This window comes from Cyclospora cayetanensis, unplaced genomic scaffold, assembly GCF_002999335.1.
Source record: "Cyclospora cayetanensis isolate NF1_C8 unplaced genomic scaffold, CcayRef3 CcayRef3_contig_107, whole genome shotgun sequence".
In the NCBI taxonomy this organism is placed as follows: domain Eukaryota; phylum Apicomplexa; class Conoidasida; order Eucoccidiorida; family Eimeriidae; genus Cyclospora; species Cyclospora cayetanensis.
Genome location: NW_020312045.1, coordinates 253 through 16504, shown reverse-complemented (window position 1 = coordinate 16504; position 16252 = coordinate 253). Strand labels below are relative to the sequence as shown.

At 48.7% G+C, this 16252-nt stretch overlaps 1 protein-coding gene across 1 annotated transcript; it reads right to left on the bottom strand.

The window, feature by feature from the left end:
* Positions 1–584: 584 nt before the first annotated feature.
* Positions 585–4220, bottom strand: LOC34623808. Its single transcript, XM_026333872.1, has 5 exons — positions 2944–4220; positions 1913–2619; positions 1429–1849; positions 939–1318; positions 585–769 (listed from the first exon to the last, which is right to left on the bottom strand). Exons 1-5 carry the CDS (start codon positions 4218–4220, stop codon positions 585–587), a joined length of 2970 nt encoding a protein of 989 aa, XP_026189657.1.
* Between the last annotated feature and the right edge of the window lie 12032 nt (positions 4221–16252).

Here is a 16252-nt window from a genome sequence, read left to right as displayed (position 1 = left end):
TGGAGGATTCTGCGTGGATATGACCATCGCGTTAGCAATGACTGTCAGGTGCAAGGTGGCTTCAGCCAGCAGACAGCGAACTGTGCAAGGTGGGTTATGTGCGTGAGCCTAATAGGTTTATGCAAAGATGCCTGGGCGCTTTTGTGTACAGCATGATGTATACTGATTAAACGTGGGCCGTGTAGCCAATAAAGTATCTGGCTCCCTGTGGGCTAAACGACTAAAAGGATATGCGGGATCACACGAAACTGCTGCACGGTCGTTATAGAATGCCTTAAAAAGATATTGAAACCCACACTGCTACTCCGAAGCCTTTAGTGTAGGAGGCGAAAAGTGAGCGACCTCCCTAGCTAAGTCAATTATTCAAGCCAGTTGGAGGCGTCGAAAGACGAACTTTAGAGCACAAAAGCTCGAAATGTATTTTCTTACTTAGTTTTACAAGAAGACGAGGAAAACGAGAATAAACAGTATTTTGATCCAAGCAGGGAATCAAAGGGAGCTTATCCGTTATTTTCCTCATGTCACGATGAAGCCACGGCACACACAGTGGGACTGTACCTCTGTACGGCACCCTAAACATAAGCTCAAGTCTCGTTTCGGCATGGGCAACACGATACATTGCATTTAGATACACGCGCGAGCAGATGAGGATACAAGTCTCTAGCTCGGTCCCTTCCCCACCCAAAATCCAGATGACCAAGACCGCTGACGACGTACAAGTGCAGCCGTTCTTTTGGAATGCAGCTCTCGAGGTATGCCGCGCTGGAGCCTGCAAGCGCAATCAGTCGATATTTGGGGGAACGTTGCGATTCCCCTTCTTTGAAAAGGCCCAATGGATGGAGTGCAACTAGTACAGACGGCAGGGCAGTAAACAACGGAATATGCTAGCTTCAATGCCACAGATGCCCCTTAGGATCTCAACTGCGAGATGCACTCACCTGCAGAAACTAGGTTGTCCTGTGAGCCTAAGAACGCATACACTTCGCTGCTGATCCTTTCCAAGGGATACCGACCATGAGGTTCTGTCAAATCTGGCAGCGATGGCTGCGTAGCCTCTAAAAACGTGGGTTGGCGGAACCCCTGGCGATCTGACTGAGCCGTTTGGTCATTCAGAAAAGCACTTTTCTGCCCCAAAGCCCTTGCTTCGTATTGTACAGGCAAGGAAGTGACACTTGAGCTATTCCGTGGAGAGACAAGTGTTGACAGAGGCTTGGGCCTCGTCAGCTGCTGCAGCCAATGTTCGAAATTCCGCCTAGACGTGCCCCCTAGGGAAACAATCACGACACAAAAGTTAAGAGCAGATGCAACGCTACAAAACCTACAAAAACTTCGGCTAATTCTGGTGTTTCGTGCAACTCTCGGTTGCTGCGTCGACAGCCCACCCCCACGCCACCACCAAAGCAATTTTGAAATTTTATTAGTTTCGGCCATACAGCTCTCGAACCAACATAAGGCATACCGGCGCAAAGTTTATGAAGAAAATCCTGTGGCTTACCTGAGGGAGTACACGTGAAATTGAGAACGAGTTGCTTGTGCTGTAGGGGGGTGCTGTAAAATCGCATGCTGCCGGGCATTCCACATCCCACGACAGCGTTTCCCACGGCAGCCAAGAATTTTTCCGGCACAACGTGCACAACGAAGCGCAAGATCTTGAGAAGAAGCGTGGGGTGGCGTGAGCCAAGACGTAACAACACTAAAGCGACATACGGCAGCTGATGCAGCGGCTGCAAGATCAACGGTGGCGAGAACAACACCAGCCGACAAGCCAGCAAAGACAGCGATGGACACGTTGAGAGGGCAGCTAGCAGCTGAGCAGCCCCCTGGGACTGGCCTATGGCCACTATACCGCATCCAAACGCCCTACATTCTGCATCCTCGTTGTTGCAGGTTGTGAAGGCAGCAGGAGCTGCCAGCATAGCAGCCCTTCGCCGATGGAGTGTCGGCGAGTTGATCGCTATGTACTGCATCTGAGCGGCGCAGTCATACATGGCCATCTCATGAAAAGACCAGGAGCCTTCAGCAAGGTCCTTTGAAAATTTCAAGGGAGGTGTGGCGCTGCATCGGCCCCTATAGATCCTCTGGACTTTGTTCCTTCGGCTGCCGCTTTTGCAGCTGCTGGTGGCGAAGCTGCCTTCACCACGCGGCCTGCTGCAGCACGTGCATGCAGTGTCTTCGTCGCATTTCCTGTCAGTAGGGGCCTTCTCTTCTAATTGCGGGATATCGACGGCACTCGGCAAAGCCACACGTCTTTCCGGCGGCGTCTGAGGCCGTTCTCTGATGAAGTTGCAGCTGCTTGGCGGTCTGCTGCATGCGCTGCTCGACAAAAAAGCAGCCTTGGACACGGCAGTGCCTTCAGCTTCTGACGCTTTGAGCCCGTTGCAGCTGTGTAGAGTAGACGAAGAGCATTCATCGGATGAAGACGTGGCAGCTCCTTCCATGTTTGCGTCGACTGCTTGCTCCGGTGCTCTGCATGTCGGACTTGAGCCGCCCTTGGCACTGTTAGGAGTGGCCTCTTTTCCGGATGTCAAATCAGGAGCGCCATGAGGAGGTTCGTCCCCCCGCGTGTCGTGCTGCTGCGGCTGCTCGGCAGCTTCACGTACTGCAGCATTCCATTGTTTTCTCCGGCTCCAGTGTAGCCAGAACAGCAGCTCTGAGGCTTCCCTGCATGCGCGCCTCAGAATCTGCTGTTGGGCTTCCTGAGGCTTCCCTTGAAGTCGTGGCACCGACGAGAGTCCACTGCAACGACAGCAGAAGAGAGAACAGCACTCCTCCTCGCTAGACGCATGCGGCAGCTCCTGATTTCCCGGCTGGTGCTGCGGCGTGTGCTGAGTCTTGCTGCTGGAGGGTTGACGTAGATGGTGCCTGTTGTTTTGGACCTTTCGCTTTTCTTCAGCGATGAATGCATGCAACGTAGACAGCGAGAAGCCGCCTTGCGCCTCCCACCGACCTTGCTCCGAAGCGTCTTGCTGCATATTTGGGTGCAATCGGGTGAAACCACCTGCGTGCTGCTGCTGCGCATGAAGTCGCTTGTGGGGAGGTGGGGCCACTTTCCGGGTGTACTCGTTGCCTCGGCTATTTGCGAGCCACACCTCACCCCCTCTCGTGGCTACAAGGAACGGCAGAGACAGGTCGCCCCCACTTATCCAGTTGAGCGATGACTCTAACAGACCGTGAACGAAAAAAAACACCTGCCCCCTGCAATCGGTGTCGATGCAGTTGCTTTCAGCACCACTGCTGCTGCATTCGTCCAACGGGACTGCATCGGCTTCTGCAAACAGAACCGCTGACGTATCTACTTGCGCAGTAGATGAACTGGCAATGGCTGCTGTTTCACCCGTGAACTCCGAATGGTTTGCATCCTCCTCACAAGCACAGTCCCTACAGCAGCAGCAGCGCGTCACTTTACGGAGTCGGTAAAAATGTATCTCATGACCGTCGGCTGTACGTACACTGCATCTCTCTGCACGCAGCCGTCCTGCACTGAGAACGTGCGTGTACCTTTCCGTCAGGTCCGGACAGAAACGACGTAGCAGCTGCTGGCGCTGGAGTCGGATCACGAACAGCAACACCGCATGCAGAGTCTTGCATACCAGCTTGTTGCAGCCTTTCAGCAACGCGGATCCTTCGAACCACTTAACAAACCATCCGATGAACCTGCTTAAGTACAGCCTCGTAGATTGAGCACCACAAAATCCCCGCGAGAGCTTCGTTGCCACATGATCATCGGCTACCCCTTGTGCTTCTACGAGCCCCACATCCTGTCCAACGCCAGGAACTGCGCAGGAGGAACACGAGTCGTTGAGGAGACAGCAAACGCCTTGAGACATTTGAAACTCACGAAGAGATTTATATGAACAGTGCGCAGCATGTCCTGGCACTGAAAAACACCTAGAAGGAAGCGGGTGCCTTGAAGAAGCGGTTGCACCGTCAGAGCCGGTTGATGATATATCCGGATCGGAGGGGGCATAGGCACTTGCGTCAGAGGGCAAGGAAGTATCACTGTTGTTTGCATATTCTTCACTGCGGGCTCTTGTAGATAACATGCCGTCGTGCTGAGAGTCGCCCCTGCAGGCTTGCGGCCTTTGTGCCTGCTGAACGGCTGAACTGACGCACCTGCTGACAGCTGCATTGGAATGAGCTGCCTCGTCAATTGGAGATGATGGAAGGAATGCACATTCTTGGGCACTGCGGGCCGCATGCCTGCGCCTTGAGAAGAGCATGACAGCGTATACCTATGCAGATTGCTGTACGGAAGCTACGACTGTCGGTTCTTCGAGATTTCTACCAATACTTAGTGAGCGCATCGAGAAGTGCAAGTCAATGGAGCTATTAGCTGCAGCATAGTGTGGTGCTGCAAAAAGTCACTTGAAGTAGAACTGTTGCTACACCTGGAAATCACCGGCCGCTGCACTACGTGAGTAGGGCATCCACTTCGGCTTCCAGGAAATGCATGATGAGTCAATGCATATGCTTAGCCCTGAATTATGCCAGACGATGGCATCTAAACTCGGATCTCCACCGTCAAATGCTTACGCGCGAGTGCAGATCGGTCCTAAACCGGTGCTGGTCGCACAGCGATATTCTCACACAAGTACAAGATATTGTTTATTTACTTTCCTTGAAATACTAGATGCTCGGACTTGGAGTACAGCGGCAGCTGAATAAAAGAGTACTTTCAATTTCTTCGTGGATACGACCACGATTGCTGGAAACATTGAATACAGAAGAGCAAGTCCCACGCTGGGGAAGGAAGAGACTCTGCAACTTTGGCTGGATGCAAGGCGACGGACAGAAACGTCAGATTTCAATGGTCTTTCTCTGAAGGAAGCTTGTTCCGGCTAGACACCAGTATCATTGAGGAGGGCAGTGACGGCTGCCACCGCCGCTGCTGCCGCTTTCTCCTTGCGGTTGCTGGGCCGCGTCGATTCTGCAGAGCGGTCTACAACGCCCACATATCGTCTTTTTGTTGGCACCACTGCTTTAAAAAAATAAAGGTTGATGCATATTTGAGACAGGCATACTTTCTATAGGCGGGTATCACTCCATGTGCTAGTCCATTCTGCATTCTCTTGTGCCGGAAGACGAGATCATACAGTACTACAGGGCATGCGAGCAGCTCGACAGTAATGCTGGATATTTTGGTCTACATATTATAGCGCTCATGTGCACGCTCTGTAGGTCAATCGCAGTGTCTGTCTTTCGGCTTTGCAGCAAGGACAGGCTCAGCGCTACTCCAACAAGTGTTTCTGTGCAGTTGAGCTCCATCCAAAGTCTCCTCAGGGCGAGAAAAATCGACAGACGTGCAGTTAAACACTTTTTACTGCACTAGAACGATTCACCTTAGAGTTATTCAGGGACTGGAACTTTGCTTGTGTGTGCGCATACCTTTTATATTGCACAATACGGTTAGCTCGTTACAAGAAGGCGAAATGTTGTGTACATCCGTACTAGATGCTATGTGCAACTAGCTTTGAGTGTCCAAATGCTCAGTGGGCGCAGCATCATAAACCCTAGCTATCCCTCTCTACTCTTTTGGGGGGGCTGTGAGGAGCAATTGGAGGAAAACCTGGGGGTCCTTTAGGGAAGCACTCAATAATCTATCAAATTTTGCGTTGGGTCTGCAATTAAGCGCCTTCTTGGAAAGATCTAACTTTGAGCGTTCCTTTTGGGAGGACCACATGGTTTAATGTATCTGTTTCTGCTCGCTTATTGGCTGTGGATGTAGCGGTATGTCGGTTTTCGCTATACCTGCTGTTCCGTTTTGTCCTAGGTTTTTTTGGATATTCCACAATTTAAGATTCGTCGACGACAGGCCGAAACAGACCTTCTGGAAACGGAGATTGAAGGCGGCATAATGTCTGCTGGGGTGGCGGGGGCCAGCTTGTCAGCTGATGTGCAAGCAGTAGCATTACGACTCGTGCAAAGACAAGACCTACCAGCCAATAAATGAGGTCACACAAACCCAGAACGTACAATCTCTGTTGGGGTGGCATGTACCCCGAGGTTTGTCTGCTGGGTACAGATGTACCTCGCCTTGTACCCCGTAGCTGGAGTTGCCAACGAGTGCTTGCTGAAGCAAATGTATTATAAGGAGAAACATTTTAATGTTGGCGTTATTAAGCGAGGGGTTGTTGTGTCTAACAGGGATTTATACAGTTCAAACCTTCATATCTGTGTTACCAGCCTACGCTCAAACCCACTCACCAGCAAGCTTTAACAGATTTGAGAAAGCATAAGACAATCTACCAGTGGACCGGTATGATAAGCATTATGAAGCTTTGGTTCGCGGAACCCACAACGCAAACCACTATTTACTGTTATACTGTTTTAGCTTAGGTCTAGCCGAAGTGTCGATTCGGGCAATCGCAGGGAGGGCAACAAATAAGCTGTTAAACAAACAGTCAGTGGGCATCTGCAAATAGTAAATTTTTGAGCATTTAGGAGAAAATGGGCGCCATTCCTGCGCATTTGGCTGGAACGGGCGAGCGCCATTGTAGTGTAGAGCCTACAGGTATGGGGTTCTTGTCAGCTCTGCCAGGCGTACAGTATAAGGTGGAAGATAAACGAAAGCCAGGGAGAGCACCACTCCTACGCAACCTTCTATAGCATCTCAACAACACCAACCACCTTTTATTATGGGGACGAGAGCCGTGTTAAGCAAGCAGACCTGCACGTATTTGTTCAAAAGTAGACGAACCTGGATAGCGAGAGAGAGATCAAAAAACGCTGGCTACTCAGCAAGTGCAAAAGGCTCTTCAGGGGCACGAAGAGGTCTTAAACCAGACTGCGGCGCAGTGAAGAAGGGCTGCAAAAGATAGAGCCACCGTAGGACATCCATTAGTAGCCTATATTGCGTTGATATATGTTCAAATTAATGGCCATGGATTGCTAGCGTTACTTGGCACTGGATGCGGAGTGTATCTGTTGTTCAAGGAGACGGCACAGAGTGGAAATAGCCCGTTCTCTCATTAGAGTAGTCCATAAGACGCACAATTGCTGACGGGCAGCAGAGAGTAGGGATTGGTCAGGGCTTGACAGCAATATGCCGCTTTTAATCGGGAATGAGTTTTACCAGCACCGCAGGGACTGCTACGCTGTACCCGTGCACTGTGACATAAGTATATATACGCCATGGGGGACCCCATGGAAGGCGCGCGTGTCCGCATACTTGCGAGCTGTGGAGCTCATTATCCCGGGAAGTACTAGAGTAAAGAATATCGTGGTGTCCTGAACAATGCCCATTTCACCTGTGGTAATCGGTGTCCAGTCGGCATGTCAGGGCAAGGTAAGCCAAAGTCTCCTTTGGGGCGACTCCGAAGCGTGATGAGAGAGAATAATTGCCTTAAAACTAATTTATGGATCAAGAATCTTAATTGAAGTTTTAACCGAGGAGCAGATAGAATGTGCAATTTTCACGGAGGTTCGTGGATGCACTATTACATGATGGCGAGCAGTTACCAGGCTGGCTACCTACTGGTCGTGCTGCCTAACGAATCAACCAAAGCTCCAAGTGAGTTTCAAGTCGTGATTCGCTGGAATGAAGCTATCGATGGCACGAAGAAGAAGCTTGAGCGTCAGGTAGGTGATTTGTTGGAAAAGAAAGGTGGAAGAGGCGACCACCGCATTGTTTATTTTCGAGAATGCCGAAATTTGGCGCGTGTGCATTAACTTGAATCCCCTGAACAAGCTTACCGTAAAGAATTGTTCGATGTTTCATACTGAAAGTATTTTACAACATACATTCATCAATAGACCTCTGGGCATTGGACTTCAAAGGTGCCTTCGTAAGAATCCCCATGCATCCTAATGATGAACCGGATCTATCCCTATCAAATAACGAGCAAATGGACGCCGTTTAGAACACCAGAATATCCCTTTTCCTAACGCTTTTCCGGCACACTGATCTCCACAGCGTGCAGCTATGTCCGCACAGGCGCCTTTACTGGAGTCACCCAGAGTATACCTAGGATTGTGTTGACGCAAACACTCGCAAACTCGCGTACACCTAAATATTGTCTGTCTAGAAGGTCCAACGTCTTAGATTGAGTACAGCGGCAAGCTACTAGGGATTTTTAATGACATTGCTAAGGAGTAATGGATGGTCGTCTACATGAACGACGTCTTGGCATTCAACTAAGGTTCAAGAGCACCCATAGCATCAAGGGGGTGCACTTCGGAGCGTTAATGTTTGGTTTTGAGAAGAAAGATTGTGGTCCTGAGATCCCGTGCTTCAGCTGCAGAAATTGAGCCAGATCCGGGAAAAGTTCAAGCATCCAAGGTGTGCAGCTATAAGGACGTTGCAAACTTCCATAGAGTCGCCTCTAGGTACTAGCTTTTAATTTCTCGATTTGCTTGGATCTCTGATCTGTCGGCCGGTATAGTTGAGCCAACGCACTCTGTGAAGTGGACAGCGGAACCTGATGCCGCAGGACGGATCCCAATGCTTTTCAGCCGCCTTACAATGCCTCTGGTATAAGTACCCTTTAGGAAGCGTCATCTCTTCATGACTATGATTGGTAGAAGCGTAGCAGTAGACGCAATTCTTTCGCAGCATGCTACGGAATCTCCAATGTGTCACAATTTTTCTTGGTCTTCTCATCCTTGCAACGAAACGAGTCCTGGTATCCAATGCGGAAAAGAACACTTTGCCGAGTGGTTGGGCGTAAAATCCATCCCGCCTCTATCTAGATGAGCATCTTCGTATGGTTCTAGCAGATCACTGGCTCATAATGTACTTTAGAAGGACTTTTCAGGATTTCTATGATTTCAGGAACATTCGCTGGCTCTGGAGTCTCCTGAAGTATATGAATATTATCTGATTATTTTGAGTTGTCTCTTTTTGGGGTTGAATCATTTCGCGGGGCGCCGAGCAGTAGCAGTAGGAGCAGCAGTGACGATGGAAGCGTTGCACTACCTGGGAGTGGCCTCTGTGGAAGCCCCTCGCACCGTGTAAGCCCAAGCGCGCACGCGACGCCTTAGCGATATATTATTTTACATGAACGCTATTAGCTGTGACAAATCAGAATTGCTAGCGACACTGCGTTGGTCTGGTGTATTTGACACCCATGCATCCGCAACTATAGGCAGAAACGGAGTGGCATGGAGCTAGAGTTCTACCACACTGAGAATGGCCTGCCACGCTTCAAGATAAAACGGGACTCCATCGTGTTAAGGTCCCAATTTAGCCCCACAGCTCACAAAAAGAGCACATGGATATCCGCGTTCGGGCCATGATGCGATTCAAACTACAGCGATGAGGCTACATGGGTCTCTTTGGTGGCGTGGGAGCCATCTCACGGCAGAGGAGTATGCATTTTCACGCCCATATTGTCAGTAAATGATGCAGTGCAATTTTTCGAGCATATGATTTTCCAGATAATCCTGGTTTGTGCACGGATTTTGACTGATTTTACTAAGGACTTCACTAATTGACTGGCGGAGGCCAAGGGTCAGGATAACATATACTCTGGCACTGGAAAACCTCAGCAAGCACGCCCACTTCATGCCTTGCTTCACTTCTGCCATGTACCAGAAAATCGCTTGATTGTTATTGACTCACGTCTCAAAGCTTCACGGATTCTCCAGAAGTATCGTTAAGGATAAGGATCAGAAGTTGGTTAGTGCGCTGTAGCGTGCCTTCATAGCCTCCTACACATTCACCATAACATACGCACTGCAAATCATCCCTGGGCAGATGAGCGAACAAGACCCATAAACCGCATTCTTTTGCTGGATAAGTGAGTGTTTGCTTTCAAAAGGCGAAGTGCTTGGCTTGTTTTCTTCCTTCTGCTACATTGGCTTACAGTGCAACAGTACACTTGTCTAGTCGCTACTTTTATGCATCCCTTGTCGACCTTGGAGAATTCCACTCTGCACTGCTTATGTACATTATGTTGAGGGAGCAGCAGCTGCCGTTGTCAGCAGAGGGATTCATAGAACATCTGGCTAGTGCAGGCTCAGGTATGTGCAAAGCTAAAGAGAGACAAGCAGGCACTGGTAACAAGCAGCGGTTTGCTGGATGTTTTGAACCTCGAGAGAAGGTCTGAATGGATCGGTAGGCCTTCCAAGTACATCAGAAGGAGACCAAACAAAGTAGCTTGCAGCCAGGTGGGAAACACCGATATCTATTTTCTCGCAACTTGACGTGCTTTCTTACTCTATCAATTGTTTTGTTTAAAAATTTCAGCGCCATAGAACTATCAATATCGGCCTCTTACGCAGGGTCCAAAATTCCTCCAAGTCCTGAGGAAAGCTTCGCCATGCAAGCAAGTAAACGGCGAGGAGGCGAGAGATTTACAGGGAGCCGCAGAAGTGCTGGACTTTATGACTCTTGAGCACTGTGGACACACTAGACGGGAGTATCTAATTAGCCCAGGAAGGAGCCGAAATACCACTGGTTGACAGAGGATCAATTCCAGGTTTTGTCGCTTTGAAAGGATTGTCGTCCTTTTTTGGTGTACAATCATCGCCTCCATGAACGGTTTTTCTTGCGTTCCATGGTAATGTTCCTTCCCCAGTGCATGCTCTGCCTTAAAAATCTGCCTTCATCTATGGATACTGTTCGGAAATTTCCAATGATTGTTCAAATGTTTGCTTCACTGAGATCAATACCAGGGAACGCAGATACCTTATCCCCACCACCTTCCGTCTGCCTCTTTGGGGCTTTGAAGTTGACGATGCTGCATACATCAGCTGCAAAGCGAGCAGAGATTTTGTCGAGGCGCCGGGCAGTGAGAGGTAATCTTTACTTCTATTTCACTGGCCGTGCTTTTTGTCTTCTGTTTTCTCGTAGCATGAGGCTCGCTTTTAAGCAATTCGGCCACAACTATCGGTGCTCCGCTGCGCTCTTGGTTTGGTCTATAGTTCGTCGTTGGCTGGACTGCGTCTATTTCTTTCTCTTGATTTCACTACAACACATTACGAACACTTTGCGCCTTATACATGCACTGTTTTTTACCTTTCTGCCTGCTTGAGAAGTGGCAATAGGACGAAAACCCTGCCGGTGTTCTTGATAGAGCTGGTCTCGATGGACGCGTACAGATCACAACGGTGTGTTCGGAAATGGGAGAGAAGATGTTGCGCAAACAAGCTACTTGTAAAACTTTCTGCTACACAATTTTTATTGAGCTAAGACCTGGCAGACAATTTTGCTGAAGAGCACTGTTAGTCTGGTACAAAAAGGCTCAACATCATGCGCGTATGCGCCAGATGCTGTGTGCAATTAGCTGTGAATGCCAAGGGTGCACAAGGGGTGCAGCATCGCGCACCCTTCTGCTCCCGTTATCTCGCGTTGGTAACGCTGAGCGACGCGCACAGCAGAAGGAGGGAGGTCTTCAGGAAAACAGTGGATATACACTGTTTACCGTAAGTGTGCAGACCTTGTGATAATGTGCTTACATAAATCACTCAGTACCTTTACTCAGCTGGCAAAGCAGCTTAGCACAGCAGGGCAATTGTTGTACCAGCTCGATGTTTGTGTTGAGTCTGGAGTTACGTGCCTCTCGACGGAGATCGCAGATCAAGCATTAAAATGTCGTACGAATAGGCAAACCAAAAGATCAATTACATACTAGTTTTTAGACAAATATAGCTACTGCACTAGGAAGTAGAAAAGTGTGACTGAGCCCGACGGCAGATCTTTTTCAATATAAGGGCGCCCTTTTCTTCCATAGCGGTCAGTTGACACTAGCAATGCAGAGGCAAGCCGAAAACTTCTCCAATCACAGTTTCCCAGGCAGCAAATAAAAAAAGGCACTGAGAAGCACAAAGTAAAATTATGCCCATAAAAGAAATAAAATCAAACTGCCAAAAACAAATAATGAACCCAACCAACACCACTGCGTAATGTGACGTACCGTGGTTTAAAACGTGTATTTCCGCGCCTTCAAACGCTTTTTTACGCAGGTCAACACGCTCTCTAATTAATAGATAAGGTACCTGTATATCTATACTCCATCAAGGCCCTCGGCCCCTAGAGAAGGACGGTGGCGATGCAAGATCGTCAATGACACGACCAACTGAAAATTTTGCGTGCCTAGAATAACTGTGAGAAGGCGTATTACTCCAGCTTCTGGTATACTTTAGTACCATTTGCGCCTGTATAAGATAAACAGAAAAGTTAAGCTTCACGATGAGCAGAATCGAAGAATGAGTAGATAACGAACATGGATTGCGCAACTAGACGCCAGTGGGTGAAGTGGCATTGACGCCCAGTAAGGCGACCGGGACGCTGGTACCCCGATGCCCAGACTTGACGCGCATGCTAAGAGGCAGAATGAGACAATTGAGGATGCGTTAAAGGTCTTGAAGCGGTGACTTTGCACAAAGAGGACTATTTCCTTGAAGCGATGATTCTTTTTTAATGACGCCAATTTTTCTGCTTGGAGCTGCTGTCTGACGTGTAGGCGTGAATCAGCAGGCTTGCTGGACGAGAAAGCATGGGGGAATACCCAAAAGTCCAGGATAAATTATGGATATTTAGCTTCTACTTATAAATTCAAGCAAAACAGCTGATCCTCTTTTGAAATAGAGTTCCCAAAAGCTTTTACGAAGGTGGGGCAAAGCAGTCATCGAGTCTGAAACTGAACTGAAGGCGCTTGCTACCACATCGTGTTGAGAAGAACTGGCACAGCTGCAGCGCATATTCATAGGCGTCGTTCCAATAATCGCTGCCTCGGTCGGGCCGGGTATATGAAGAGAGGCAGCAGGACAGCACATAGGCAAGCTAACCCAGGGCTGTGGCGCCTTATGGGAGGGCAGCCGAGTCATGTGAACTGTCAAAAGATTTGGGAATCCCACTAGTTATTAGCGTGCCAAGCTCTCACATAGGATATCAGTCAGCCTTAAGCTAGCGTTTACTTTCGAGCATCCTTAGGAAAGGCCGTTGTGGTGTTCGTTGCTGCTAAGTCTGTTGCAGCCGAAGTAGAAGACACCAGGTTCCATGAACGCGTTCCGAGTGCTTTCTGGCTATAGCAGAATCGAGATATGGGGATTTCAGCAAACACATAATCCAGGTCTGTAGAGCTGCTTAAAATAACCGGTTGGCGTGAGAAGTCTTCAGCAGGTGTGAAAAACGAACTACAACACATTATGCCAAAGGAGGAGCAGAATAGTCATATCGAAACGACTGCATTTAAAGCACAATGCCGGATGAAAGAGTAAGCTTGACCGATAAGGGCAGGGCAGGCGGTAATGCTCGTAGGGCCCCAATCCAAAGTCACCTGGCATCCAAAACCTTGTAAAAGTCTTACCGATAAAGCAGATGATTCCGGAGCTGCCGTGGAAGGTGTCGGAGCAAAAGCCACGACCCAAGCTGGAGATCTGCTTAGCGTCTGCCGTCGGAAATGACTCTACTTCGAAAGTAATTGGTGATATAAGTTGGGTCGGCCTCCAAAGCTCTCGCCTGTACGACGAAGCGCGCTAAAAAACAGCTTTGAAGGGCTCATGGAGAAGGCAGAAATTACGCTACCTTGTTTTCAAGGAATTTGTACTGGGTCAGGGAAGTACTGCTTGGCAGCAATAACGAGCACGCTATGCACACAGAGTCACCTGTTTGTGGGTGAGACGCGCATCAGTTGCCCCCTGAGAGAGTCATCAACCACGTGAACACGTAGGCTGCGGTAAAGGCGCCACGTAAATGGGAAATCTTTGGTTCAGTCGCAAAGATCTTGGAGTCTGGGGGAAATTCCTGCAACTCCTGAAGAGCAATACGCAAACGGAGCTTATATCCTCGTTTTTTGTAGCAACATGCATTAACATGGCCATTAAAGATGACTCATTGGGCCAGGAACAGTACTGTGTGACTATCAAGTACAAGGAGAATGCCATTGGGATTTCATCCCGAAACCTGCTGTCTACATCTCATGCGGTGCGACAGGTGCTGCACGATGCAAAAGCATTCACGATGCTTGATACAGAGATGAGATTTTGCCAACTACGTATCCACCGAAAAAATAGCAGAAGATTGCATTCCGTCTGTGTGTGGGCCTGTAAGGGTTGAACGTCGTGTCCCTCGCACAACACGGATTGCACAGATGTCCAAAGACATTTGAATCAAGAGGAAGCCTACGGTTTTACTCCATAGGGGCGGAAGAGTGATTGACTTCCTAGACAACGATTTGGTCGACGAGTGGACGAAGTTTTCTACCCTAGCTGCTGGACAAAGTGTTGAGAATTCCCTGGACTCACATAATATACTGCATATTTAAGACGTGTCATCTTGCAAACTTAATTGAGCACCTGGGATACAGGGTGGTAGCTAACGGAGTAACTCCATCCCATCTGAGATGACAGCGATCAAAATCTGGTAAGGGCCTCAATACTACACCTAGGTAAAGCAGTAGCGTAGGCTTATACCGTATGCTTATGAGACCCCCTTTCGACAATATGCCGAGGGCTGTTGTGGGGCTAACGGAAAAAAGGTCGGAGACTCTTTGGGCTGGAAAAAGCGGAGAGGAGCGAGGAAGGTCTTGATGCATACTCTTGTATGCCGCACAGCTGTGCATACTACAATTCCATCAATCCTCATGGGATGCGCATTGGGCAGACTTCCTCAGCAAGATGGGTTGCCGCGGCGCTTCATAAATGCCAAGCCATTGGACACCCAGCAGAAGTGCGAAGTAGTAGCCAAGGGCTAATAGCTCGAAAGTGCAATAGTTACTCTTCGCAAGGATTACTCAACCTTACAGCACTTCTTTGGCCCACAGCTAGCGTGCTTGAGGCACTTATGGACTTCAGGGACTTCCGCATCGAAAATAAAGCTGATGTAAGCAACGTGGGTGCCGAAGCGCTTTTCTGATGCCCTTCTCTTTTAGCTTACCGATCAACAGGGTAGCGAATTACCCTGGCAAGTGGCTCACCCGAATCTGTATGTGGTTTTTCCTACAGCCGCTAAAGAAGAACCTTCTTTGCATTTAAGAAAGGCCGTTACACGCACGCAGACTAAATCGGGGAAGCGTCCTTGAAAAGCGTCCTTGAGAAGTGCGCATTGGTGGTGAATGATATTATTAGTTCCTGAAAGCTGTCAACACTTCGGAACCATCCTGGAGGCAGCCGAAGCCAACAGATTGCACATGGCAATTTTGAAGACTCAAGGGACAGAGCTAGAGATCAGGCTTCTTCGCAGATTATATATGATCTACAAGGGGGTCTTAAGCATATGTATTTGCTTCGACAGATTTTGGGTCATTGCACCGTACACCAAGAAGATAAACACCATATAGCAGGTCACATGAGTATCAGGCAAGCATGAGATAGACTTGCCAGAGAGCTTGATTGGTTTCGCATGCGCAACTATGCCAAGGAATACATAAAAGCGCTGTTTCTACTACAGAGCAGCCAAATATGTGCTCCTAAATGTAGCTAGCTTGATTCGAATGCCCCAAATTTCCAATGGATGATAGGCTCAACTGTCGGCGGATTTCATTGCAACGTTGGTCAGCAGTATGGAAAAAGATAGGGCGCAATCCACAACTTGGTTAATACCAATCATGATAAGACACACTTCATCCCCAACCGCACTGATGCATAAATCACTCTACCAAAGTGCTTCACTCAACAGGCAACCAAAAGCGCTCTGAAAACAAAACATGTAACCCCATTGTGAAGTGTTCTTCCAAAAAGGTTCCCATTCCCTGCCCCAGCCACTTACGCTTCCGGTGTGAGAGAAAAAGGCCAACTAGGTTTTCAGATTGCGGCACTCTTAATGCGTTTTAGGCGTTTACAGTTAGTTGCAGAAAGCATCTAGGACAGAGGCGCACCGCACTGTTTCTTCGTGTAAACAGAAAACGCTACTCTGCAATATTCAAGCTTGTAAGCCACCAGACCATGTGGCTTACTAATTGCTAATTCGTAACATAGTGCAAGTAATGTAACGAATGCGATGAAGTTCAGCTTCTCGACCTAAGCGTTCGAGTCCTATTTGGAAGCACCCGCCCTGGGGTTCCGCAGCTGTTTGTCGAGGAGAGATGTGCATAAGGCAGTCCAAGTGTTCCTACACTATCGGCGATTCTCTTGTAGAAATAAGTACAAAAATAGGTGCGACATAAGAACTTATGTGAAAAGCACAAACGGTGACAAAGTACACACATTAGCGGACGGCGACGGAGGGATAAAACCAACACGACTGCAACGGCGCAACAGTTTGCCGTCATCGGCCAGCTGGGATATGTGTGCTTCCTGGTAGGCGAGACCATCGCGAAAGTAAACTGTGTAGGAAATATCAAAGCACATATTACTACACCAGTGCCCTTGC